Source organism: Pelodiscus sinensis, chromosome 11, assembly GCF_052426305.1.
Source record: "Pelodiscus sinensis isolate ZL-2025 chromosome 11, ASM5242630v1, whole genome shotgun sequence".
NCBI lineage: Eukaryota > Metazoa > Chordata > Testudines > Trionychidae > Pelodiscus > Pelodiscus sinensis.
Window position 1 is genome coordinate 44,763,533 of NC_143062.1, and position 27,876 is coordinate 44,791,408.

Consider the following 27,876-nt stretch of genomic DNA (forward strand, 5'->3'; position numbering starts at 1 on the left):
CAGGCAACCCAATCTCTCTTTTTGTAGCTTCAAGCATATACTTCCCAGCTTTGAGCATATACCCTAAGGAACTGCTCCAGCAAATCCACTTCTTTAATATGCTCTGCTGAAGAAGCAAGCTTCTAGCCATCTGCTGAACCAGTTTATCTGTACTGTCATCTTTTTTACACTCAGTTCTTTAACAAAATGTGGGGCTTGGTGATATAAGCATGAAATTGGTAATTATCCACTGATCCATTAATAGTTATTCTGTTGATGTAGTTTGGCTCTTTAGCTTGAAAAGGTTACCGGCCCCTGATCTAGATGGTGCTTTGTCCTGCTGTGAGGGCAGGGGACTAGATTTGATGGCCTCTTAAAGTCCCTTTCAGTTCTAGCGTTCTATGTGTCTATGAATTAAAAATTAGATTGATAGATTAGAGAGTTGGAGTTATGGAATGAAATTAAATGGAAGAAACTTCAGACAGAATATTGGGAAGTATTTTCTAACAGTGGAGTTTACTAGGCTGTTCCATGGGAAGTGTTGGTAGATACCCCGATTGCTTGATCCATTAAACAAAAAGATAGATTGGATAAAACGCTGAACATGTAGTGTAGGCAGAAATCTTTCCTTGACATGACGATGTACGTGATTACCTGATGCCTTTTTTTTGGGTCTAATTTCTGATGGATCTTGCTGCTGTCAGTCTCATATAGAAGCCAAATATTGTTGATTATGTAAGGGGAGAAATCAGGAAAGTTATTGATGGTAACAGTAACATCTTTATATACATAAACATTTATTTCTAAGGACAGATTTATTTTACATTGTTAATCCCATTGTATGCTGATTCAGAGAACAAAAGATGTTCAATAAATATAGACTTGTGAATATCACCTTTATCCACAGGTGAACAATCTGTTTGCTAGTTGGTTGATTTCCTCTCTCACTGTGCTTGCCCATAGATTTTTTTTAAACAGCAACAGTGTTCCATATTCAGTTTACTGCATTAGCTGTTGTTTCTTTTTGCCTGTGTTGGTTTGGTGACCTGACCAGATATAACTTGCTATCTGTAGAAATCATAATATTGTATCTAGAAACAACCTCCCTTTTGATGTGTGCATAGTGGACCATGTCTTAAAGCAACCCTTTTAATTTATGTAAAATTCCCTTTTTAATATCTTGGGGTTCATAGATCATATGGTGTTTTTTGTGATTCTGGGACAGTTTCTTATATAAAGCTCCGATATTAAGAGGGCATTCAAAATTATGCCTAGTTCTATTAAGTTGTAGCTGTGAAAGTCATATATTCATTTGTGTATATTGCATGAGACACTGTTTCTTCAGGTTTAACTTAATTTGAGTAGTACTGATTATTGATTGGCACTGGAAAACAGTTATTTAAACATTTGCCACTACTGTCTGTATCCTGCATAATTAATGGTTCAGGTTTTCATTTTCATCTTTTCTTAGTATAAAGGTATAGATTGTTGTTGTCTACTAGTATGTGACCAAAGATTATGTACAAATCCTTATCAGCTAAATGAGGTTGTACAAGCTGCATTGTAAATGTTGCAACTCTCCTGTGTGCTTTCATTCTGCAGTGCACAAATGTGCCTTTTTATAAAGTGTCTTTGCATTTTAAGTTAATAAAACTGAGATTCATTTGAAAGGTGGTGTAGTAGATAGAATGCTGATCTGCAGGATTCAGTGGACCTCAAATTATATGTCCCTGTCCAAAACTGAATTAGGTTTTTGTGATTAAAATGTACATGGAAGAGTTTCATTTGTCTGAAAATGAATACATACATCGAGAGTATCAGAGCATTTTTATAAACAACCATTCATATATCATGTTTTGAGAATACATTAGGAACAGTAAGGAAGCTAATGGGGTATAAGAACTGGTCAAGATTAAAAATGGGAATGTATTATAAAAACAGGGAAACTAATATAGATAATGAGCAATAGTCTCAATTTGTGTCACTGAAAAAAAAGAACCATTCTTCCTGTATTCCCTTTACCTATGATACCTTATTCTTGTATATATAAATTTTCTGTGAGATGTTGGAGAGACAGATGAATTCTGGCGGGGAGCTAGAGGGAAGGGAGAGATCTGAGTGAATTTATTAGCTCTCCCTGATTTGTCAGAGATTTTTGGCTAAAAAATGAAGCAAGACATTAAACACTGGGTACAAATTACTAATGGAACACTTCATTATTCTTTAGATTTTTACTCTAATGGGTCCAGAGAGTAAAGAACAATTTAATTTGATATCTGTTAACACAATGGCAGCCTGGAAGGCAGTTACTGCTCAACAGCAACAACAGAAAAAAAGCTCCTGCTACAACAATATTGGCGTGAAAGTAAAAAGTACCACAAGAGTGACAGTGGAATTGTGAACAAAATGTTCAGTTCACATTAACAATTCACTTGCTATTATTTTTAGGTACATGTAATAGCTCCAAACAGAACAATGGAGACAGAGCCATTTGCAGTGCACAGCAAGAAACTGTATGGGTCTCACAAAACCCAGGAATAGTGATTCATATTCTTGAGTGCCATATAAGTGTTTGGATTCTGGTAAATCATTTACATATATGTGTAGATAGTTCATTTATGGATCACTCCTATCGCAATGGGCAATTTGAGACAGAAGTTAAGTGGCTTGCTCAGTGTGACAGATGTAGTTGGGGCCAATGCCGGGTTGAGTATTCAGGAGTTCCTGACTTCAAGTCCAGTCTTCAGATACAAGAACACAAGCTGCTTTCCACTCTCTTCCCTTACTCCTGTTTTTCAAATGTCCAATATGAAACCAGTTTGAAGTTCTGGCCAGATGCTGATTGGCTCATCAAGCAACAGCAAAATGTTCTCGTGTCTCTGTTCATTCTGTCCTGTCTCTTATGCGAAGCTGGTATGACTTGGCATTGCAGGTGACCTGTCATTTAGTGCCTGATTATCAGCTGACAGGTTGGTAAGTTTTTAGGCACTGGAAGAACACACTTCTGATGAAGGATTGCTATCCCTTACTCCCTCTGCTCACTGATTACCTTTTATTATACAGTGAACTTCCCTAGGTCTAAATGTCTCAATCATTTCAAATGGCTGAGTATATGCAGTGAATGTGCCTGCATTTCCAGGAAGCAAGATTGCGTTGTTTTAAAGATGACTTAAAATAGGCTTTTTTTTTCCCTGAAGTGTTTGATCAGTGATGTTGAAAATGTAAAAATCCACTATAAGGTCAGAGTTTCTGATGATGAAGAGATAACATTGTTTGCCAGAAGCTGGGAATGGGTGATAGGGGATTGATCACTCAGTGATTGTCTCTTCTGCTCATTCCCTTTGAAGCATCTAGCATTGACCACTGTTGGACAACAGGGTACTGGGCTAGATAGCCCTTTGGTCATTCTTGATTTGATGATGGTAGCAATTTCCATCACTGGAAAAAGTAGTAAAAAGTGACCTGCAGTGCGGGGGAACAAAGTTTGTAACATTCGGTCCCCTATTTCTGCCACAGCAGTATTTGTCTGGCACTTATATAAGGGCTTGCCAGATAGCTGTTTCTCTCCAACTGCCTGACCCAGGAAATCAGAAGGTTGTATTTCTGCATGGGGGTACCATGGTGACTTGACCTCATTTCAGTCTAGTCTATGTAAACTATCTACTCTGATACTGCAGAAAATGAAGCTATGTAAGCCCACCTGGGGTTAGTCTTGCATGTCAAGTGTACCTTAGACAGTTCTGATTATGTATTAGATATTTTCTCTATTTTTTCTATCTCTATCAGTAGGGATATTTGCATCTTTATTGTTTGAAAATGTGCTGCAAGCAGCTCAAAATGAAAATAATAATCCTCTGCAATGATGTGATTAGATGCTATAGCGATATTAGTATGTGATTTCAAGTAGTACAAAACAGGGGCAGAACATTTCTTAGAACAGTGATCCCGTTTTATGGTTAATTCCCCAGTAAGCACAAGAGCATACAGGAAAATATTGGCAAGAGTGTTTCTAAATTGAATGTTTATCTCCGTTTTTATATAAAGTGTCAATGACTACTTAACAGACTTTGGAAAATATATTCTGTGTAATGTACAGTATTATTGACAAGCTTCATTAATAAAATGGGTTACTTGGGCTAGGAATTCAGAAGCACTTCTGCCCTACTCAGTGGTCATGGCTGGGTTTCTTCACAATTCAGAAAGTTTAAATTAGGAGGAAGTAAGTATACTGAAAATTCAAGAAGGCATAGTCTGAACATCATAAATGTTTTAACTTTTTGTAGGTGGTAAAAGAGCCTTAGATTTCCTTTTTCTGCCAGCTGCATTAAATATGCAAAGCATTTCTTCAATGTTATATTTTGCATATAAAAGTATAATTTTTACATTGTAGAAAAAATTATGAAGTTAAACATTTCATAAGATGAGAGCAAAAATATTAAATTTCCCCTCAAGATATTTAAAATAAAAGGAACATTTCTAATTTATGTGGAAAAAGATATTTCATTTCACTTTTTGGGTTACTAATGCATATCACCAACAAATCATTGCTTTGTAAAGGCAGGGAACGTATTATAGTATTTTCTGCAACTGATTATAGAGTTGTATATTGCAGTCTGTTTTCAACAGATACTTCAAAGTCCTTATTTTTAGGTCCAGGAAAGCTGGCTTTCCTAAAGCTTTGAAGTTTAAATAAGCAAAATGGCCATAATTTGACTAAAATTAATTACTAATGGAAAACAGTGCTATTGATAGCTAGTGCATTGACAAAAAGGAATTGAATCTGTGAATTTTTATTACACTTACATTTTATCAAAAAATAAGCTTATTTAAAAGCAATGAAAATTGGTTCCAGAAGTATGAAGGCACTGCAAGCGCCTTTGAGTTATAAGTATGTGGATACTGATATTATGCTGAAGTTTTGTAAATCCTGAACTTTGTTTAAAAACTATTGTAAAATAATTTATTTTGCAAATGTTTTTGGATTGAATCTGATTACGTAACACTAAGCAAAACAAGATAGGCTTAAGGATGTTAAGGAGTGGTTATTTGGCTAATTGTGTAATTGATACAGTTAGCTTCTCTGAGAGCCGCAGTCGGGGTAGCTCCCCGAGCCAGAACTGAGCAATCCTGGTTTGTGCCGGTCCATGACCGCTGCGGCTCTGCATTTTAAGTGTAGTAAAAGTTGCCGAGTTCTTCCTACATTTAAAATGCAGAGCCATAGCGCAGGTGGCTCCTGGAGTGGGCAGCTCTTACTACATTTAAAATGCAGAGGTACAGCAGTCCTGGACAAGCCACTCTGATAGAAACAGCAGCTGAGGCGGGGGCGGGGCGGAGGGGAAGGCAGCACCCAGGAGATGGTGCTGGGATGAACTCACTTATATCCTTAGGACAGTGGTCCCCAACCTTTTTAAGCATGCAATCACTTTTTTAGTGTAAGTATAATCCAGGATCCACTTCAAACCCAAACACCCTTGCCCCACCTCCTTCTAGACCCTTCTCCGAGGACCAGCCCCAGCTCATGCCATCCTCCCTCTTTCATTCTCACTCACTTTTATCAGGCTGGGGGCAGGGGTTTGGGGTGCAGGAGGGTTTCGGGACTGGGGCCAGGGTTCAGAATGCTGGCTCCAGCTGGGCACCACCAGTGGCTTCTGGGTGGTGGTTCAGGTGGCTAAGGCAGGTTTACCCCTACACTGGCCCTGCACCACTCCCCAAAGCAGCCAGCAGACCCTTCATTCCTGCCCCCATCTGTTCTGTGGAGATGGGGTACAAAGTGGAGGGAGGGGCACCCTGTCATCTGCACCCCCCCTTCCTCTTCTTTCCGTCCCCTGCACAGCAAGCAGGAGGCTTACAGGAGTGTGGGGCACCTCCAAAGCAGAGGGCAGGAGCAATATGGCAGTTCTGAGGGGCAGATGAAGTGCCAGCACAAATCTCCCAGCCAAATCTGTCTATCACCTATCAAAGGCTGCAAGGTCTTTCAGTAGATCCCGATCTACTGGTTGGAGACCACTGCCTTAGGGAGTTAGGTAATTTATTTACTAAATCAACTTTTGATCTTACACAGAGCTTCTCTTCACTTCTGGGAAACTTACCCAAGCTTGATTTATACTAGGAATTTACGTTGGCATAACTACATTACTCAGAGGTGTGGAAAATCCATCCGATCTAATCCCTGGTGTAGACAGGGCTATGTTGAAGGGAGGGTTTCTCCCACTGATGTAGCTACTATCTCTTGGGGAGGTGGAGCATGGGAGAAGTTTTCCTATCAGGTAGCATCTTCATTAAGAGCTATAGCAGGATAACTGCACCCCTGGAAGCGTAGACAATTTCTCAGCGCATCCCAGCTAAATACAAGCTGAATAAATAGATTGTTGAGCAAAAGTAGTTAACGCCCATTTCAAGGAAACATTCAAAGTGAAGTGGTCTTGCAGGTATTTTACTCCTGCAGGAATTCTGCACCATTGTGCAGATACCCAAGAAGTGCTGCTGTTCAGCCTTTCACCACCAAAGGCCACAGTGGTGCAAGAACAGCTATCAGCTGCTGTGTTCATCACCTACACTGCTTCTGGATCCAGGCTGGGACAGAGTGGGACGTGCAGGGCTGATTGTGTGTGTGAGACAGATGGGTTTCAGAAGGGTTAGTGAGGGAAAGACAGGAATGTGGGTTCAGGAGCCAATGAGGGACAGGAGAGGCCACATGACGGTAGAGGCAGATGTGTCTGGATGGGAGAGGCTTTGGGGTTAGCCAGGGTTGGCTCCCTAACAATCCCCCTTTCTCCTCCTCCCCAAAAGCCTGTGTCATATGATCCCACCAACATCTACCAACCCCTAGGTTCACTCCTAGGCTGCTCGCTCCTCTCTTCCTGAGTTCCTCCATTACCCCAGGCTCCCCACACATTTGTGCTTCTTCTGAGGATACCTTGCTGTACTGTTTAAATGAATCGCTCAGTGTTCTGTATTAACTTGCAAAGTAAGGTATGTATTTGTTTAAAAAAAATTACCAAGATCTTTTTTGGTCTTTATTGTTACGCACCTACTTGTTGACAGGTATTTTGAAATGAATTACCAAAACTACCAAAATAATTGAAACTGGTGTGATTAAGTGATGGTAAGTTTTTGACAAAATATGCAGAATTTTAAAAATATTGTACAAAAAAAATGAAAATATGTGGTGTGTGTGTAACCGTACCGGACTCAAACCGGTATAACAGAATGACACGGATGCCCGAAGGAGGATTTACCAGACCTTTATTAATCAGCGCTGATGGTCGTCCCATCGAGCTTTACAGCAAAAATGGCGAGGAGCAACCCCGTGCCGCTCTGTGCATAGCCTTTTATCGGATACATGAATAACAGTTTGATTGGCTTTTACATTTCATTGGTTAAAGCACAGCAATACATTATTTCTAACGTTCACGATTGACATTCCAGTAACTGGGGAGGGGTACTCTTATCTTATGCCTATGTGCGGTTTTACTCTGCCTGCTTGTGCCTGTCACAAGTTAGAAAATGTGAAATACAGCTTCATTCTTGCTCACAGGCTAGTGTGCCCCTAATTGCTGTTAGGCTAGTTCCTTATCTTTTTCGGGCAAGGGGCAAATTCCACTGCATGTGTGGGTTTTTTTTTTTGGGGGGGGGGCCACAAAATCCTGCTAGGAATAGTTTTTAAGTTTAGCCTTACTCAGGGCAGGTCTGTGTCTACACTAGCACTTTTATCTGTAAAAATGTTATTGGTCAGGGTGTGGAAGAAAAATACCCCTCTAATGGGCATGAGTTTCACTATCATAAGCACTGATATGAACAGTGTTGTGTCAGTGGGAGCTGCTCTCCTGCCAAAACAGCTGCCACCGCTCCTTGTGTGTAGTTAATTATGCTAATGGGAGAGCTCTCCCCCATCAACCTAAAGCAGCTACCTGACAGTGCAGCTGCAGCGGTACAGCTGTAATGTCTGTGGTGTAGACATAACCTCAGTTTCCCAGGCCTGAAGAGGAGCTTTGTGTAGGACCGACAGTTGTCTGTCACACACAGGAATTGGTCCAATAAAAATATCTTTGCTTGCCTACCTCTTCTCTCTAATATCCTGGGACTGACAAGGCTGCAACTACACTGAGTATGACTTAGGCTATGTCTTCACTACCCTCAGGGTTGACCGGCAGTGGTTGATCAAGCTGGGGTTGATTTATCACTTCTATTCTAATATAGAGGTAATAAATCTGCAGGAAAGTGTCGTCTGTTGAAGAAACTGCAGTTAGCGGACCTCAGGATGTAGAACTTCAGCTACATTCATGTAGTTGATGTTGTGTAACTTAGATGGACGGCCCATGGTAGTATAGATGAGGTCTTAGCCCATTTACTTGAGACTAGTAACTTATTTTTGGGGAGGCCAGAAAAGTACTTTTGGTTTCATTGACATTCTCATTTCAGTAAAGGAGACTTCCTGCTATGTGAAAATCTCTATATAAGAGCGAAGTGGAGGTGGTAGTATGTTTATTTATAAGGTGATTTTAGGCAAGTCATTTAGGCCTAAATATTTCAAATTGAAGTGCATAAGGTAATGCAAACCCATTTCTATTTAGGCTAGTTTTATAGAGTTGCTAAGTACCTACAATTCCCATTGACTTCATTGGGCATTATGGTTTCCAATATATTCTCTGAATTATATTTTAAATGCTAGGCGGTACTAGTGTCATCAGACTTGTAAGTCTCTACAGCGTGCCTTCCTCATAATTTTTTTTTGCAGTTTTTCTGTCAATGTGTAAATAGTTCAATGCTTTCCTGCATCCCAAATCTACTTGCTGTGGAAGAGGGAGGGTTGTGGAGTATCCAGCTGTGGCTCCTGAAGTCTGTGGGCTGAGATGCACTGGCTTAGCCTCAGCAGCTGCTCAGATTTATGCTAGTTGAGGATTGGAAGACTAGAGCTTGCCTCTTGTGTCCCCTGACATGTCCCCTATCCCAGTGTGAGAGTGGGCAGATCATGCAGGAACTGGGTCTGCCATTTTTCTTTCGGCTGGAAGCTCACCCCCACTTCCAGTGGAGAAATGATCAACCAGCTGGGGTAACAGACTGGATCAGGAATGGGAATCTGACAGCATTTCTCTCAAGGTGTGGCTCACCTCAGTATTGACTGTAATGGAAGGCTTAGTTCTAGGAGAATCATCATAAAATACCTCTGTGTACATACATTATGCGTATTACATGAAATTGTAATGTTTGGAAGACAGCGGTTTGGAAGTAATGTTTCTGAAACATTTTGGAAAACTGGGGAATTGTACTTTGTGTGATGCTATAGTTCAGGATTTGAGAGAGGCTCTCTCCATCTCTCCATTAGCCACTAGGCTAATGGGAAGTTTCTCCGGGCAAGAACAGGCCCCTTTTTGAAAATCCTAAATTCCCATCATCTTTGCAACCAGGAAGGATTTTTTTTTTATCTTCAGTGTGTGAACAGAATGTAAACCAATTCATTACTGTCTTCCAGGCCCTTCTCTCCCACTCTACTTGCCTCTCCCCATGCCAAGATGCAGCAGGGTGCTGCTGTTTGAAATCCAGTTTTACTGTGCTGCTACTTGGATAAGCTTTACGAAATGTTAAAAGCTGGAAAATCCTACAGAAGCTGGGGACTAGTGGAGACTTCACCCAGGAATAAGGGGCTCTGGGGTAAATGGAGGGAACAGAGAGAATACTGTTACTTTTCCCCCTCATCTGCAGGGGGTGAGGTGGGAAAGGTGTGGGTGGAAGGGAAGAGGAGGATGTGTATATGAAGCCTGATGGGAAGCTTCAGATTTCTCAGACATCTGATAATTGACAGAAGATGTAGCCCTCCAGAGTAGGCATCCTTGTATTCTAGCTTATTTTAGAGGGATATGTAGGCATGCCTTCCCACTTGGGATGCCTAACTTTCATATCAGTCTTTGGTTAATGAGGTTCTAGGAATTCTTCTATTTGAGAGGATAGATTATTAGAGGATTTGTGTAAATAGGAAGAAGGCATGCAAGTAGACACTTGGCTATGTGTGTTGAAGAGAGACTGATGGCATACAGTTTTAAAAAGCATAGGTAGGGATAATTTCTTAATGATTAGAAACAAGAAAGAGTGGAAATAGCAGGGAGGTAGAGAACATAATTAAGAAGGAAGACAAATCTAGTAGAGGGAGGCAAATGAGAACTAATGACTTAAACTTGAAACCAGACAAATTCAGAGATTTTTAAGAGGATTAACAATTGAAACACATTAGCAATGGAAGTGATGGATTCTTAATTTCTTGACGTCATCAGATCAAGATTGAATGCCTTGAAGGAAGTTATGCTGTCCTCATACACAAGTTATAGGACTCAGTTCAGGGATGTCTGGGTGAAATTTAATGGCTTGTGACATACAGAAGTCAGTCTAGAGCTGTGATATCCAACCAATTCTGTAGTAGTAGCCACTATAGTGGCTACTGCTGTAGCCAACTAGCCACGTTGTTCAAGCCAACTAGCCACATTTAACAGGCCAAATAGCCACATGTGGCTAGTGTGTTGGACACCATGGGACTAGACTAATGGTCCCTTCAGGCCTTTAACTTTGTGAATCTGAGAAATAAAGGAATAGAGGAGCAGACTTGAAAATGCAGGAAAAAATATACAATGCTGCGCGGTTGGGAAGAGGCGGAGAGAAACATGGAGCATAGCCAGGAGATCAAAGAAGGAATCACAAAAGCAAAAGAGATGCAGTAATATCCATCATTACATATTTGTAATTAGAATATTGATCAACATGTGACAATTAAGAATGGCCATACTGGATCAGACCAAAGGTCTTTCTAGCCCAGTATCCTGTCTGCTGACAGTGGCCAATACCAGATGCCTCATAGGGAGGGAACACAAAAGATAATCATCACATGATTCCTCTCCTGTCATCCATTTCCAGACAAACAGAAGCTAGGGACATGAGGCTAATAGCCATTGATGGACCCAACCTCTATAAATCTACCTAACTCCTTTTTGGACCCTGTTAAAGGCGACTACTAGTCTCAACTATTTCAGTTCTTTAAATTGCAAGGATTGGGACTGTGGTGAGAAGAGGTATGCAGTCACAGACATTTCACACACTGAGAAGTAGACTAGCACATGCTTGGATAAAAATGGGTGTTTAGACACTTTTACACGTCTGTATTTTGAAAAATGTTTATACAGTAAAAACTTTATAGTAGCCACAAAATTGGCATAATGAAATAGGGTTTGCCATGCTAGTATAAGAAAGGAACATGTCATCAGCGAGGTGTGTATTTATATATAGATGGATGCAGAAAATAGCAACTCTTTTTTTAAGTGGAAATCACCACATTGTTCCAAACATTTTGATTGAGGAGGGAAATATAATGGAAAGGACACTTTTTGGTCTGGGAAGTAAAAAGTGCAATTACGCATTTGAACGAATGATGGGAGGATGACTAGGGAGAAGTATGACAAGAAAAGGCAGATCATGTGATGCAGATTGCCTTTAAGGTTTTGTAATTCCTGCTAAGTTTAATTTGTGTGTAAATTCTATGTCTGCTAATGGCAGAGTAGAATCTTATATCAAAATATTCCGGTGAGTTAGTATCAACCTAACAGATGAAGATAGACCGAGGGCTTGTCTACACTAAAAGTTAAGTTGACATAAGGCAGCTTATGTTGACTAAGCTGTGGAGGTGTATGTACTGCAATACATCTGCGGGTTTAACTGTTCTGCTATGTTGACACAAAATCACCTTGATGAAAGGTATGTGTAGGGTGTGTAGTTGGAGCAACTCAGCATCAGTGTAGATGCTGCATTGCTTACGTTATCCTAAGTGGCTTCCAGGAGGTATCCCAGAGTGCCGACTGTGGTCACTATTTTGAATTCCGCTGTCCTGTAGCCAGGTATGCTGCCATGGCTCCCTTCCCTTTTAAGATTGCAGGAAGCTTTGAAATTGCTCTTCCTGTTGGCTTGAGTGGACAGCTCACATTGCACCTTCCGAGCTGAGCATGCTCGTTCATGCAGAAAACACGCTTCTATGAAGAGAGGAGGCTGTGGACCTGTGGGGAGAAACCAGTGTAGGGAGGTTGGGGGAGAGAATCACAAGGCTCCCCCATACTGCCTCCCCCCATTCTGTGTATCCATGGTCTCAGCAGTACCCAATGCACTCCACCCCATGGGCGATTAAACACGACAGCTGCACATATGCCCAGCTGGGAGAGCTTGTCGGTACACGTGTTTGTGAATTCCCTGTTCCATCCACTTTCAAGATGCTTCCTCTTGTATGTATGAAGTTTACCTTAGCATTATATAGGTATGTTGCACGTGTTTAGAATAAAAATGGACTTAAGGAAACTTGAATTTATCTTATTCTCCATCACATGCTGGCTGCTGCTAACATTCAAGACAATAATCATAGGTGCATGTGCATTGTTCGTTGGGTGCACACAGTAATAATTACAAAGGTTTGTAGCATGCTGCAAAACAAACAGTGCCAGGCTCAGCACACTACAGCAACACACATTACTGTGGCTCAATGTTAAAATGCTCCTTCAAGGCCTCCCTCAGCTGAATAGTGTCCACTTGCATTGAGATTCTCTTACAGCCTTGTGTTTATAATGCATTACTAGAGCGGTGCAAGTTCCATGCTTTTCTGACACAGGTAGCTGGCTCGCAGGTTACCAGGCCAGTTGAAATGCACCTTAAAACCTAATAGGATCCTCATAGAGTGATGGGATTGCGAAACCTGCATTATGTGATGCTATACTTTCCTGCAGGAGGCATTGGGAACCAGAGATGTGAAAGTGTAACCATGTGCATGGTTAACCGACAGGCTCATCGATTAACCTTCATGGTTACACGCCTCCTGGGACATGCAGGGGAGCTGACTGCCATCCTGTGTAACCACTGAAATTTGTCTCCCAGTACTTGTGCTATTGTCACATTTTCAGTTTAAAGCGCTGCCGCTTTTAGGTGTAGCAGAGCCTTAATTTTGTAGAGTAGACATAGCTTAAATGGAAACAGACAGAATAAACACTTGGGAGTGTTTTAAAACCTAGTTATAATGTAAGTAATGGCGCTGCTTAATGCTTAAGGATGTATTTTATGTTAGTTTCTTCTGACAGTAGGTTTGTGTGCTATTAAATATCCTGCAAAAAGCATGACTGAGAACTAACAAGAAGGTAAAGCCTCTTGTGCATGAATAAGTAGATAATCCAGTGTTTTCCATGAATTGGTTAAGAGAGTGTAGTTTTATAAGCTTTCCTTTGTCAGTTTTTTTGCTGGTAAGGTGGGTTTCCAGGCATCTGAGCATTGTAGATCTCCACACATTTTATTTTCATTTTGATCAGTGTTAATTTAGCATTTGCGAAATCTTCCGTAGAGAGCAAGAGTGAGCCCTGTTTATCCATTGAACAGGTGCAGCACAAGTGGTAGCAGTAAAGCTGTAGGCCTGGCCACCTTTGAGGGAGAGACCTACATTAAAAGTCACCATGTTCAATTACTCTAGTTTTCATCACTGTTCTTCTCCCTTCCCTCCCCCCCTTATGGTTGACAAACACCCACTTCAGGGCAATCTTTATTATGATGGACTTTACTTTAGTGATTCATTGTTTGCCTTTGTATCAAGCTGACTTCTTTTCCTGATCATTGATCAGTGAACAGCAGAGACTTCAAGTGCAGTTGCTGGTTCTTTATTTCTCTTTATTTAAACTTCTGGTTCATGAAGTTATATTGCTCTTTCATGCTGCACAATGTTTTCAGCTTTACATTTCTGAGTCTCTTCAGTTTTTTGAGTCTCTCAAGCTCAGCTGAAGAAGTGGGTTGTGCCCATGAACCTCATGAAACTGTATATTTTTTTTGTTCATCTCTAAGGTGCTGCAGGACCATCCTTTTTTTAAGTAACATGGCTGCCCCTCTAAGATCATATACACTTTTGTTAGTTTCTAAGGTGCCCCAGGACTACTTGTTTTTAAAGTTGTAGACTAACATGGCTGCCCCTCTGAGACTTTCAGTTTTTTGGTGCCTTTATTATTCTAATTATTTTAAGCTTTCAGCCATGGGCTCTGTGGATATCATATGTCACCTGAACTTGCAATACTGGATGGTCTGCTGCCCAACTGTTGCTTCCACAAACAAGGTGGCTTTGGGTCAAAGTCACCCATCTCCATCATGGAGTCAGTTTGGGTTGTGTTTGTATTTTGGTATCAACAACCAGTTCCTAATTATTTATTTAGTTTGGTCGCTTTTTATCCAAACTAGCAACTGTTGCTTACTGTTGCTTTTCTTGTGCACCTCCTTTTATTTCCTTTCTGCTGAATCTTACCCCTTTGTACCTTCTTTTTGTTACCAGCTGAGTGAAAATGTTCAGGTTTGAGGCTGCAAAGGCAAGTATGGCCCTGTTGCTGTGTGTGGGCTGTTAGATTTTTTTGACTTTTTTCAAAGAAAAGTAGCCAGCATGGGTAATCTGGCCATACTTTTGCCAATAGTATTTATATAGATATTAATTAGGTGTTATCTTAAATGCTTGTTGGTTTTATTATAATATAGAATTCAAAACCAATATTTGCTTTTATATTACACTGAAATTAGAAGGAAAGAATGTTATTTCCCACTTAAAGTACCTGTGAATACATGATAAAAAATTAATTGAGAGAATAATACAGATATTGCTTCTAGTCATTTTCCCCCACATATGAAAAACCAATTACCTGATCCTTCTGACTTTAGGAGCTGTCAGATTCTGAAGAGATTAAAATGGAGAAACCATGCTCACAATCCAAGAGGAATTGTGAGTTGAAGGCTTAATACCTGCTTTTGTTTTTAAGGCCATGTAACACTGCAGTTCATTTACAGATAGTGTGTTTATTACACTTTTTATATTTTTAATTAACAATCCTCTAAAGAGGTTAGAATTTAATAGTAGCAAGTACTAAAACTGAAAATTTTAGACATAATAGATGGCTGAGTGTGGAGACAAGTTGGCCACATTCTTTAGTGTATGTGCCACTCTTTCAGCATTTGTTCCCATTGACTTCAGTGGAACATGTCAGATCTGTAGGTCTTGATTTTCAGAATCTAGCCTCCAGTGGTGGATATAAATACTTAGGGACACTAAGATTTGTATGCCAGAGTGATACATTGTAACATCTGTGTTCACTGGTACTAGAATTTTCACACTCACATACCATCCTGTGTGTGCACAGGTTAGCTTCTTTCTACTTCAAGAACAGTTTTTTCATGCAGATGTATGCATATGCAAACCATGTATATACAGGTGGAAACTGGGTTGAGATTCCACTGGATAGTTGGCCCTTAATATCATTTAAAAAACTGGCCATATTTTAACTTTATTTGCGTAATTGAACTGTGTAAAACAAGTGTAATATTTTATAGCATTTATGATCAACACAGCTGCCTTTCCATTGTTCACATGTAGGAGGTGATGAATTAGTGATGCAGGAACTTTGCTATAATAATCATTTTTAAAAAATGTGGTTCTGTTGATAATCTGTGGCTGCCTACTTCCCACCAGGCAGCTCTAAAGTAAGCTGTCAACAAATTAGCTATTTAAACTTTTTTGAATTTAATGATGACTTGGGCTTTGCAGTCCTTGGCTTCTGTCCTTGCTTTATTAGATTGTTAGAATGATTAATTTATCTCACTGTCCTTTTTTTTTTTTAAAGCAGACAGAGGAAAAAACAGCTTATTTTAACTAATGCGGGAAATGGAAAAAATGTCTTTCCTTTCCTCACTCTTTTCAGCTAAAATAATTTCACTTTGTGGAACTGAAATGTCACTATTTCAGGTAAGCACTTCTCTTGATTTCTGTTAGATTGTCACTTTCTTGATGTTTCAAGTTGGAATGTGCTGTGTTTCTTGACTTTCTATGTGTAGTCTGCTGAGGCTTCTGTTAAACTACCTCAAAACAACTTGCTTTGTGATGACACGAGAAAATTGCCTTTCCATTTAGTCTCAAAGTCTGTGGAAGACTTTAGGGCAAGATCTGTAAAGTGTGATAGAAGACTAAGCTCTAGTTTGAGTACATGAGAGAATACTAAATTAGTGACATAAGACACCTGATGTATGTGAAAATCTCCCTCAGTCATTACATTTAGCCTTTAAAGTCTTGCTACTCCAAGGGCTGAACTCCCCCGAGAATTTGGGTGATCCTTCCAGAGAGGAAGAACTGTTGTCCAGTAGTTAGGGCACTTGGCAGACTTAGGCTCAAGTCTCTTCTCCACTATATACTTCCGTGTGTCTTGAGATAGGTCCCTTAGTCTTTCCATGCCTTAGTTCCCCGTATGTAGAAAGGGGATGGTTGTACTTGCCTACCTCACAGAAGTGTTATCAAGGTAATATATGAAATGATAATATATGAATATATGGTAATATATGAATGAATATGAAGAGCTTATTAGGGTTGTAAAATCCCATTTAATTAGTTAATCAGTTAAACCAATTAAGTGGGATAGAGGGGGACACTGCTCCATCCTGGCTCTTAGCCTATGGGTTTGCTGCCAGTCCTTCTCCCCTTTCCCTTGTGCAGGGATGCTGCCGACTCCGGCCCTCTCGGCCACCCCCCATCTCTGTGTGGGGCTGCTGCTGGCCCCTTGGCTCCTGCTGTCAACTCTCCCAGTCCCAGCAGTGTGGTGGGTATTGCTTTCTCCCTGCACAGACTAGAGTGTGATGGGCCTGGAGGACCCTTCCGCCCACCGCAGGCTGTGGGTGAGGGTCTGCTCCCTGGCTCCAGTTAACCCGTTCACTTCCTTAGAGATCACACAAGTAATTTTAAAAAGTTCCTCACAGGAAAGTTTCAAGACTGCAGAAATGGTCTGGTTTGAATGTTTCCAGTGTGTATTTGCTATAAAATCTGGGTAAAGCCACATTTAGGCACATAAATAGAGATTTTTTCAGCAGCCTTGAGCACTCAGCATTTCCTACTGAGCTTAGCGGGCATTTACGTGCACTCGGTACTTCTGAAAATCCAGCCACTGTTTAGGTGCTAAAGTCTTAATGTGTAGCTTTGAAAGTCTGTGTTCTGCTGTGAAATGTTTGGTTGCATATACTTTTTTAAAACTAGTTTTTATCTATTTAAAATTTGAAATCTTATTTGAAACATAGCTGTAAATCTAACCTTCAGTTTTTCTGCTTTTTCTATGTGCTGAGATTAACTTAGTTGACATTAACATCTTGTTTCTAACAGGTGCATATATACGAGGAGTGCTAATAATTATCCAAATGAATAGGCTGCCTAGCTTTCGGAAATCTGTATGATTAGATGCATATTTCACAATGTGATCATTTGTGTAATTCGAAGTTGAGATGTTTACACAAACCTTAACAATTGTAGTGACAGGTCTCACTCATGCTGAGGAGTGAGTATATGGTTCAGCAGTTTAAAACAGTAAATTGTCCTCACAGTTTATTGATCAAAGTGTGATAGCCCTTGAAGAACTTGCAAGTGTGACTTTTTTCCTATTGTTTTCCTTTTTTTGAGGCAGACTACATTTATTGTGCAAATATGTTCATGGTGTACTTTAAAATGAAAAGTGAAAAGGCTTATAATTATTAACTGGAGTCTGCTGTATGTGTTTCTGTTGTCTTCAGTTCATTTCAAAAGAAGTCCTATTCCAAGGACCTCTGGAAAAGTCCTCTGACTGAAGATTACTTTTGCATAAAGTTATGGTTTCAATATCAATTTAAAAAAAAATCCAGTTACAATAAACTTCCGATAATCCGGCACCTTTAGGACCCAGGGGGTGCCGGATTATCAGATATGCCGGACTATCAGAAGGGGGGGCTATGAGGGGTCTGGAGTGGGGTGGGAGGGGATGCCACCCCAGACCCCTCATAGACCCCCTAACGATAGTCTGGCTCTGCCCCAGGCGTCCCTGATTCAGCCGCTGCTGGTCAGTTTCAGCAGCAGCTGAATCGGGGATGCCTGCAATAGAGCTGAGGGGCGGCGCTACGGCACCAACCCAGCAGCCCTCCAGCTGCTCTTGGGGACGCCTGGGACAGAGCAGCTGGGGTACTGCCTAGTTGGTCCTGTAGCACTGCCCCTTGAGGCTGTGGGACCAACCCGGCAGCACCCCAGCTGCTCTTGGGGACGCCTGGGGCAGAGCAACTGGAGTGCTGCCGGGTTGATCCCGCAGCGCCAAAGGACGGCGCCGCGGGACCAACCCGGCAGGACCCCAGCTGCTCTGCTCTAGGGGTACCCGATTCAGCCACTGCTGAAACAGATTAGCGGCTGATTCCAGGGAGCCCCGGGCAGAGCAGCTCTGCCCGGGGCTCCCTGGAATCAGCCGCTGATCTGTTTCAGCAGCGGCTGACTTGGGGACCCCTGGGGCAGAGCAGCTGGGGTCCTGCTGGGTTGGTCCTGCAGCGCCGATGAGTGGTGCTACGAGACCAACCCCGCAGCACCCCAGCTGCTCAGCCCCAGGCATCGGGATTCAGCCTGCTGGTGAAACTGACACTGCTGGTCAGTTTCAGCAGCGGCTGAATCCCAACGCCTGGGGCAAAGCAGGAGGGGAATGGGGCAGAGAGTGGTGAGGGGGTGGGTATCAGGGAAAAAAGGGGGCAGGGGCGGGCAGTAAGAGAAGGGGGAGGCACCAGGAGGGTGCAGGGCTAAGGGAAGGTGCAGGTGCCAGAGGATTCTGGGGTGAAGCAGAAGGGCAGACACCTGCAGGGGAGGGACCAGCACCAGAGGAGAGAGGCAGGACAGGTGTGTAGAGGGAGGTGTTAGAAGAGGGGTAGCTCACCTGATCAGATTGGAGCTATTGTAGGAGTGGGCACAAGGGGGAGAGAAGGGCTGGTGGAGGAGGGCAAGTTGCAGGAGGACTGAGGGCAGTGAGAAGGGCAGGAGTCAGGACAGCAGAGGAGGGTGAGGAGTTGGGAGCAGCAGGCACCAGGGGAGATGATGGAGCAAGGACAGGAGACATAGCAGCAGAGAGAAAAGGTAAAGGTTTATAAAATATTTATTAATAATTTGGTATGCTGCCCCCGGCCAGTTTGTTTGTGCCCCGCAGTACAGTTTGGGTTTATGTGGGGATCAACACGTGGCCGGCGAGTGGGAGCTGAAACAAAAAAATTGTCAGTGTAATGATCTTCTGTTGATATGTGTTTCAGTAGTTAAATTCTTGGACTGTCATTGCTCATGAAAAGTGCTGTCACATGGGTAGAAATCGGGTAAATATTGAATTTTATTAATATCAGCAGAACTGACTTAAATGGGGCCTGTGTGTTGTGTGCCATAATCTTTGTATTCATGCCTGTCAGTGTGTGAGAAGCTATTTGTATATATTTGCTTGCATATGCAACCACACTTAATTTGAGGCCCTCAGCATCAGTGTGGCCCCTGGGGCTTCCAAAGTTGAGTTGCCCTAACTCATCCCTGACAGGTGTCTATCTAACCTGGTCTTAAATATCGCCAGTGATGTAGGTTCTGCAATCTCACTAGGCCAGTGTTTCCCAAACTATGGGCCACGGCCCGGTACCGGGGAGTGGGACTGACCCGGCCATATGAAGATCTCGGGGCTCTGCGCCCCTCCTTCCCCCACAAAGCACGAGTTAGTCTGGCCCGGGGATTCTATTGTCCCCCCCTCTCTCCTTCCCTCCCCCACACCCTCTCGAGTAGTTGCGAACTGTCTGGCTGGTAGACACACTCATGCAGCCTGAGCACATTTACCAGCCAGGCAGTTGGAAACTACAAATTGATACATCTAGTAATAATAAAACGTACCTAATGAGAAAATACCAGACATGTTATATGTTTGGTATTTTCTCAGTTTGTTTTTTATGTGTTTATATTTTCAGGCTGCAAGAAAAACAGTACTGAAAAAAAAGGGTTCCAACTGAAGTAAAAAGTTTGGGAAACCCTGGTCTGACCAGATTTCTGTCTGTCTTACAGTCCATTTATCCAATCCATATTCCTTAACTTGCTGGCAAGAATATTGTGGGTGACCATATCAGACTTTGCTAAAGCTGGCACTGGGGGTTTTGGGAGGACCAGAAACAACTTATTTGAATATTCATCATTTGATTAATGAATATGCAAATATGCAAATGAACGTTACAGGCCCTCCAAAAGTTCGTGAATGGATTTACTGGTTCCTGTGTCAAAAAGTTTGGGAACCCCTGGACTAGTGAGTTGACTAGTCACTTCACCCTCCCCTTGCTGCCTCTATCAGAGAGAGGCAGCAAGGGGTGAGGAGCAGGATCTGGTGCTGGGGGGAGCCGGCCGGTTCCCCCTCAGCACCATCTCTATGGGGGGGGGGAAGTGGAGGCAGAGGCATGGGGAGTGGAAGGACAGAGCACGAACTGGGAATTAGCTGATTCCTGGCTCGCATCCGGTCTCCCTGCTGCGCTTGTGCTTTTTAAATATTAAGAGCCTGGCGGCTCTTAATACATTTAAAAGGCAGAGCCACAGCAGGATTAGCTAGTTGATTAACTGATTAAATGTCATTTCATATCCCTAGTGAAGACCACCTCTGAGATGATGTGTATTACTTTTAAATTAAAATACAGGGCTAGATTGAGACTTCATTCGTAGGGCCGAGGATGAGGTGTAGCTCCAACAAGGATTTGTGACTCAAAAAGTTGACTCCAGCTCATGACACCCCCTGAACTCTTGAATTCAGCAATGGGGTGGAAATTGCTGCATTAACATTACGATATGCCGCATATTCCTAGTTTCTTATCAAGCAAGTCATGCTGAGTGTGTGGGGCGAGTGTTTCCATAACTTAGTTCCATGCCCTTTTCAGTCATCTGCCAACCTGTATGTTCATGGGATGCTTGAAAGAGCCTCCACATTTCACCCATTTCAAGGGGTTTGCTTTGGATAAGCCCCAAAGGGCTACACTTGTGCCTTTTTCTCCCGGTGCAGTGGTATATGGATGTGTCGTACTCAAGCCCATACTAAGGAAGATAATGTGGTTTAAAATGCTAAATGTTGAAGTTACAGATACTTAAAATAACCAATGTTTTGAATCTTTTTGGGTGGGATGAGAAACCTCAGAAATTGGTGTTCTGAAAATGGTGACATTTAACCCATATTAATTTCTGAAATACAGAGATTTGTAAGATTTACTGCAGAATCATAGTAGTTAGTTCTCTTAGGAAAGAGAGACAATGCAGAATTTCATCCAGTGATTTCTTCCTTGAGCCAAATAATTTGTGGTTGAATAAGAGGGTATCTTTCAGAAAGACATCCCATGTGGATTTAAAGATTTCACATAGAGGGGTCCTGCCATATTCTTAGGTTCCCTTAGCCAATTAGCCTTCCTATAAAAATTTGCATCTTATTTCTAGTTTAAAATGTTTGTATGTTGGCTGTTACTGTAACAGGAAGGTGAATTTAAATAAAAACATATGTTCATACTGTGGCAAGGGCCCCTCTTTCCCTGGCCAGCAAGCAGCCTTTCCTCCTTTGCCAGGGTTTGGGCTTGCAGCTGATTTCTGGGATAGGGAGCTCAGCCACCCCTTTTGGGACTCACGATGACCCCCTCTGTCTCTAGTTCTATAGCTGTTTTACTTTGCCACTCTCTTCCTCTCCTCACTCTCTCCCCCACCTTGTAACTGGGGTGGCTTTTAAAGGCCTGCTGCAGGCCTGAAGTAGAATCACCTGGCCTCAAATTGCCTGGGGCACCTCCTCCCAGATGCTCCTAATTGTCCTGCAGCCCTCCACCTCTAGTTAACAGGCCTTTTATCTTTTGGGCTACCTTTCTCTGCTCAGTAGAAGCCCTCTGGCCTGACCTTGTCACAACATGTAAACATACATTTAATTATATGATAGTTATACTTTTTTCTTAAATGAACATTGTTGGATCCAAACATATTTTGTTTATTTTCAGAGTTTTCTTTCAGTATCATTCCAACGCTTCTGTAAGTTTTCTGGCAAGCAGAATGTAAGTGTAAAAAAAATAATAATTATTTTCAATGGATTCTTCAGCCACACATTTGAATAAGTATACAAAATAAAGCTTACCTATATTAACACTGGTTCCTTTGAAACTTGCCTGTTACTTATCTTTCCTAATGCTCCTTTTGATATGAACTTCTACTACAATATTGTAATTACATTTATTGAACAGCTCATAGTGCAATAGAAATCTTCTTTTATTGATGAATAGTACCTCTTTTCATTATCCTCTGTGTATTTGTTTCCATCCTCATACACTTGGAATTGTAAAGATTTCTTTGTATTACAGTTCATAGCACATAAACTAATCAAATAAGTTGTGAACAGTAGAGAATATGATAGATAAGCACAAAGATTTTTGGCTAGATACTAATGCTTTAGATAACATATGCCGAAGGCAGTTGCTGTTGATTAAGACACTTTCTAAAGATTTTTTCCCTCATCTTTTTCTCCCCAGATGACTTGTTTCCAATATCACCCATTACAAGATGTTCCATATTTATAAACCATGACACTATAAATATATGACAGATAATTTGCATTGGTAGAGCTGCTTCACACAGAATCTGTGAACCCAGGTGATAGCGATGTTTGGTTCAGTGAAGCAGTGTGTGTGAAGAGAGATAATAGTTGGTATTTCATTTGGCCAGCCTTAAAATCAAATACTTCTAGCTTGGCCATCTTCACTTCATGACATTAATGTCGGTTTTCTATCTTGAATAGGGAAGGGATACTGCGAGTCATGAAATTGAGTATTGTTTTTCCTTTTACATTTGTCCAAATCAAATATATTAAATATTATTGTTTAGGCATATTTCTGGAACTCAAAAAATGAATGCATGACAGACCAATAAAATATTCTCCACAAATGCATTTTCTTTTTTTACTGTTTGTGAAAGTGCTGATTAGGGATTTGCGCTGAGAACTCTTGCTAGAGGAAAAGAAGCCCTTCAGGTTTCTGGGGGAACTGTCAAAAATCACATCACTGACCCAGGCAAGGCAAAATCCTGCATAACGTTTATATTTATATATCACCTTGTCTTCAAAGATTTGTACAAACCAGTGGTGGGCAACCTGCGGTACAAGGGTCACATGCAGCCCATGGGGATCTATGTGTGGCCCCTAAGACGTTTTGTTTACCGTTGTACATGCACAGGGTTGCCAGATTTTGCTGGCTTTTGTCCACTTAGTATTTTTTCCTATTGGTATTACAAATGTGACATGCTTTTAAAGTAAGGGTGTCAGCCGACGGTCAGGGCAGTGAGTGGTGTGTGTGTGTGTGTACTATACACCCAAGACTTCAACTGCTGAGACCGGGGTCCCTTGCAGTGGGCAACCTGGAAGAGGCTGGAGGGTGCCCCAATAAGTGTACAGGAAGAGCTTATTACGCTTCAGATTTCAGCTGCTAGAATTTCATAATTCCTTCGCAGCGGGCAGCCTCGGGGAGACTGAGAAGCGCCCCAACGGAATTTGCCACCTGGGTGTGACACAAATCCAAACGTCCAAGCTCTTCCTATACTGTGTGTGTACTATACACCTAAGACTTTAACTGCTGAGACCGGGGTCCCTTGCAGTGGGCAACTTGAAAGAGGTTGAAAGGCGCCCCAATAAGTGTACAGGGAGAGCTTATTACGCTTTAGATTTCAGCTGCTAGAATTTCATAATTCCTTCGCAGCGGGCAGCCTCGGGGAGACTGAGAAGCGCCCCATCGGAATTTGCCACCTGGCTGTGACACAGATCCAAACGCCCAAGCTCTCCCTATATCTGTCCCTTTATGACCGGCTGAAGTTCTTTTAAATTGTGCTTGGTTCTATTACAGCAACTGAAGGAGTCAGGTTAAAGCTTAAACAGTTACAGGTTTATTTGAGGAAGCTTATAAATCATGTGGTTGCAATGGCTGTTGTTCTATTTCTTAACTGCTGGCAAATATATAGATAGATAGATAGATAGATAGATCTTAAAAAAAATGGTTACAAGGAAAATAAAGATAGGAAATAGAAAATAATGGTACCAAATGACAGCTTAATCTTTAAAGAGCTCTATTCTATGCATGCACTAAAAACAAAAGGACACATACAGGTACAATTTTTACCCCTTTCTGCGTCACTCGGTCCCAGCGTGTCAGGCCAGGATCGGTCCCTCAATTTCTCGGAAAGACGAAAATACGAGGTGGGCGTCCCCGTGGACCTCGGGAGGTCAAACACCTAACCCGACCAGCAGGTAAATGGTAGATTGACACTCAAAGTGAGTGTGTGCTGGGCCCATCTTATATACCCATTGGGTCACGTATTTTCTCTTTCTTATCTGTAATGCCAATTGATGCTGGTCTGTCTGCTGTGAGACCAGTTCTTACAAGGGAGTTGTGAACTTAATTTACACTTGTAAGAGAGAATTGAGATGATTAAATTTGAAGTACTGGACATTGTTTTCTCAGTGGGAAATTCCTCTTCCAGGGACTGTGTGTGTTCGAATCAACATAGGTGCCAGCCGACACTTTTTGCAGCCTCGAGCTTAGCTTATTTCCTTAATCGTTACTCAGAGTCAGAAACTTGCATATCCCGGTCAAAGCAGATCAAAGCTTAATGGCTATGCTGATCTTCTTATTGTTCCTTCTCTGCTCTGTATACAGACATCTCAGAGGGCAAGCAAGATTGTTTGAGATGGGGGGAGGGCTGCCTGGCTGCAAAGGGCACGTGAAGTGAAGTGTGTGCTGATTGCACACAACGTTGAGAATTATGCGCGCTTTCTGCATTCAGTCAAAGCACTGCTGCATTTCAGGCATACCCCACAAATTTTAGGTACACAGGTGCAGTTAGCAAAACTACCCTAAACAGAGAAACCATCTTATTTACGACAAACTTGCAGCCCTCTTAGACGGAGGGCCGCTCATGCAGCACACTCACTGCTTAGTTGCACCTCACTGGTACAAACATGAGTTGATGAGTCAAGTTTGCCTAACATAATTTAGGGATGTTAAATATCGGTTAACTGAATAGTCGATTAACCTCATGAATTCTTATCAATTACTTGACTATTCTGTAGTCCCTGGGGGTGGGGCCGGCAGCCAGTGCACTCTGGCCCACTCCCAAGGTGCCCCCTGCCAGTCAGCACTGCTGCCTCTGTATCAAAGGCAGTACCATGGGGGGTGCCAGGCGGGAGCTGGTCTGCGAGAGGAGCCAGTTTAAAAACCAGCTCCTCTTGCAGACTGGCTGCCTGTTGTCCTGCACTGCTGCCTCTTATACAGAGGCAGCAGTACAGGGTGGCAGCAGCCCTGGTTGCGGGGCAGGGCTGAGCTCCTGGACCTTGCTCGAGCTGGAACTGAGCTGGGCTGCCTGGCTCCTAATACACTTTAAATACAGAGCCCCAGTGGAGGTAAGTTCTGGACCCAGCGTGAGCCAGGACTGATCCAGGCTGCTGGCCAGCCTGCTAAAAAATTTACTGTTGGCAGTGCAGTGGGAATGTATGTAGTCTATAGCAGTGTTTCTCAACCAGTGGTACAGTACCCTTAGGGGGGTACTCGAGAAGTCTGGGGGGGGGGGGTGTGGTATGGTATGTCAACACAACTGAAATTTGTAGAAAACTGAATTTTTGATTTAAGTTTTACAGCGCTTTATTATTTTTGTACTTTTTCCACCCATAAATTTCATTGCCTGCCCGGCTATGATTAAGTTGTTTAAACAAATGTGTTGCAAATGGTAGGGGGGGAAAAATGGTGTGTTCGAAAACTGTAGGCACTGGGGGTACTTTTTTTAACGGGTATTTTATAAAAAAAAATGTTGAGAAACACTGGTCTATAGCATTAACCTACAAGCTCTTGCTTATCAGTCAGTCAACTACACAGTTGCATCCCTAATATTCTTAACTGGAACAAATACTGCTTTTTTGTTTTAAGCTGTTTGTGAGTGCAAATGCTGTTTGGATATTGTCTGTAATTAAAAAGCACCATGGAAGAGTATTTCTTCATTGTCTGTTGTTAGAATCAGGCTGGTAATGCTGGCTGACCAGTGTTCTGATTGACCTCTATGATGTCAAACGCCTAGAAAAGCATGGGTGAGATCTCATATTTGAAGAAAAAAAATCTTGCACATCAGCTAAGTTAAACGGGGGAAAGGAAGAAAACAAATTAATGGATGAGTGAAGATCGCGTGTGGAGAGTGAGTAGGTTGAGCAGGCCCGTGGGATGGGGAGAAAGTGGGTTTGAATTGCTAAAGATGACTATTTTAACTTTCTCCTCCCCCCCCAAAGCTGTGATTTCATTAGCAGATTGTGGCCCTCCAGCCTCTTTCAAACCACTTTGTAGTATAAAGCTGAATTGGAAACTCTTTGGTCTTTTGAAACTGGCAAACTAGTGACAGAGTAAGCTACCACAATAAGAGAACTTTTGGGTGGAAGTTTTAGAACAGTTTGGGATTTTAGAGAAATATGAAATTTTATTTCCTTTCCTGTCTTCCCAGTGTTAGCTGTGTGGAGGGCCCTATCAAATTCATGGCCATGAAAATTGTGTCATGGACACTAAAATCTGGTGTTCTTTGTATTTTTATCCTATATTTAATATACACATTTTACATGGGAGACTGTAGGGGAAGTTATAAGGCTACTGTTGGGGGGTTGTGGTATTGCCACTCTTACTTCTGCACTGCCTTCAGAACTGGATTGGCCTGGTGCCTAGCTCTGAATGCAGTGCCCCACCAGCAGCAGTGCAGAATTAAGAAAGGAAGTGCCATACCATGTCACTCTTACTCCTGCACTACTGTCTTCAGAGTTATGTCAGGACCCCTACCATTATAACACTGAAATTTCAGATTTAAATATCTGAAATAATGACATTGACAATTTTTTAAATTGTATGACCATGAAATTGACCCAAATGGATTGCAAATTTGGTAGGCCCTACCTAGGTGAAAAACATACTCTGCACGTTAACAAATAAACGCTTTGAAGGAACTTAAAATTAGGGCTGTAAATTAAGCACAGTTAACTCATGAGAGAGACTCAAAAATTACTCGTGATTAGAACTGCAATTAATCATACTGTTAAACAGTAAAATTCCATTTGAAATGTATTAAATACTATGGGTATTTTTCTACATTTTCAAATACATTTATTTCAGTTATAACACAGAATACAAAGTGTACAGTGCTCCCTCTATATTTTATTACAAATATTTCCACTGAGAAAATAGTAAATAAAATAGTATTTTTCATTTAATCTAGTACAATACTGTAGTGCAATCTATTTATCATGAAAGTGCGATTTACAGATGTAGATTTTTTGTTACATACATTGTTTTGGTTTTGAATGCAGTTAAGTGCCCACAAGCCCACTCAGTCCTGTTTCTTCATCAAATTACATCAAATCAGCATTCACAAGGAACTTTTTTAGCAGCTTCCGATAATGACCCAGCATGTTGTTTGTTTTAAGAACACGTTCACTGCAGAGTTGACAAAAGGCAAATTTCAAAAATTAACTGCAACATTTCAACCAAGATTTAAGAAATCTGAAGTGCTTTCCAAAATCTGAGCGGTGTCAAGTATAATTCCAGAAGTCTTAAAAGTGCAACATTTTGATGCGGAAGTTACGGAACTCAAATGACCAAAAAAGATAATCAGGCTTCTGCTGATGACATCTGACTCAGATGATGCTTTGGATTGTTATCAAGCAGAAGCCATCATTAGCATGGACACATCTATCCTGGAATGGTGATTGAAGGATAAAGAGACATATGGATCTTTAGTGCATATGGCGCACATATATCTAGTGACACTGGTTACAACAGTGCCATGTGAATGCCTGTTCTCACTTTCAGATGACATTGTAAACAAGAAACAAGCAGCATTACCTCCTGAAAATATAAGCAGACTTGTTTCAGCGACTGGCTGTACAAGAAGTAGGACTGAGAAGAACTTCTGGAGTTTTACATTGTTTTCTATTTGAATGCAGTTACTTTTGTACATAATTTTACATTTGTAAGTTCAACTTTCATGATAAAGAGATTGCATTGCTGTAC

At 41.7% G+C, this 27,876-nt stretch overlaps 1 protein-coding gene across 2 annotated transcripts in view; it reads left to right on the forward strand.

The window, feature by feature from the left end:
- Window positions 1-27,876, forward strand: part of SUCLG2 (succinate-CoA ligase GDP-forming subunit beta) — a 239,542-nt gene that overhangs the window by 10,745 nt on the left and 200,921 nt on the right. The window contains exon 1 of one of the 2 annotated variants that reach the window (XM_025183076.3): window positions 25,985-26,023. The exons of the other annotated variant lie outside the window; for it this stretch is intronic. Within the exon in view, the coding sequence (XP_025038861.1) occupies window positions 26,000-26,023 (24 nt within the window). The 5' untranslated portion in view covers window positions 25,985-25,999. Of the gene's footprint in view, window positions 1-25,984; window positions 26,024-27,876 lie in introns of those variants that run through there. 2 annotated transcript variants of the gene reach the window in all.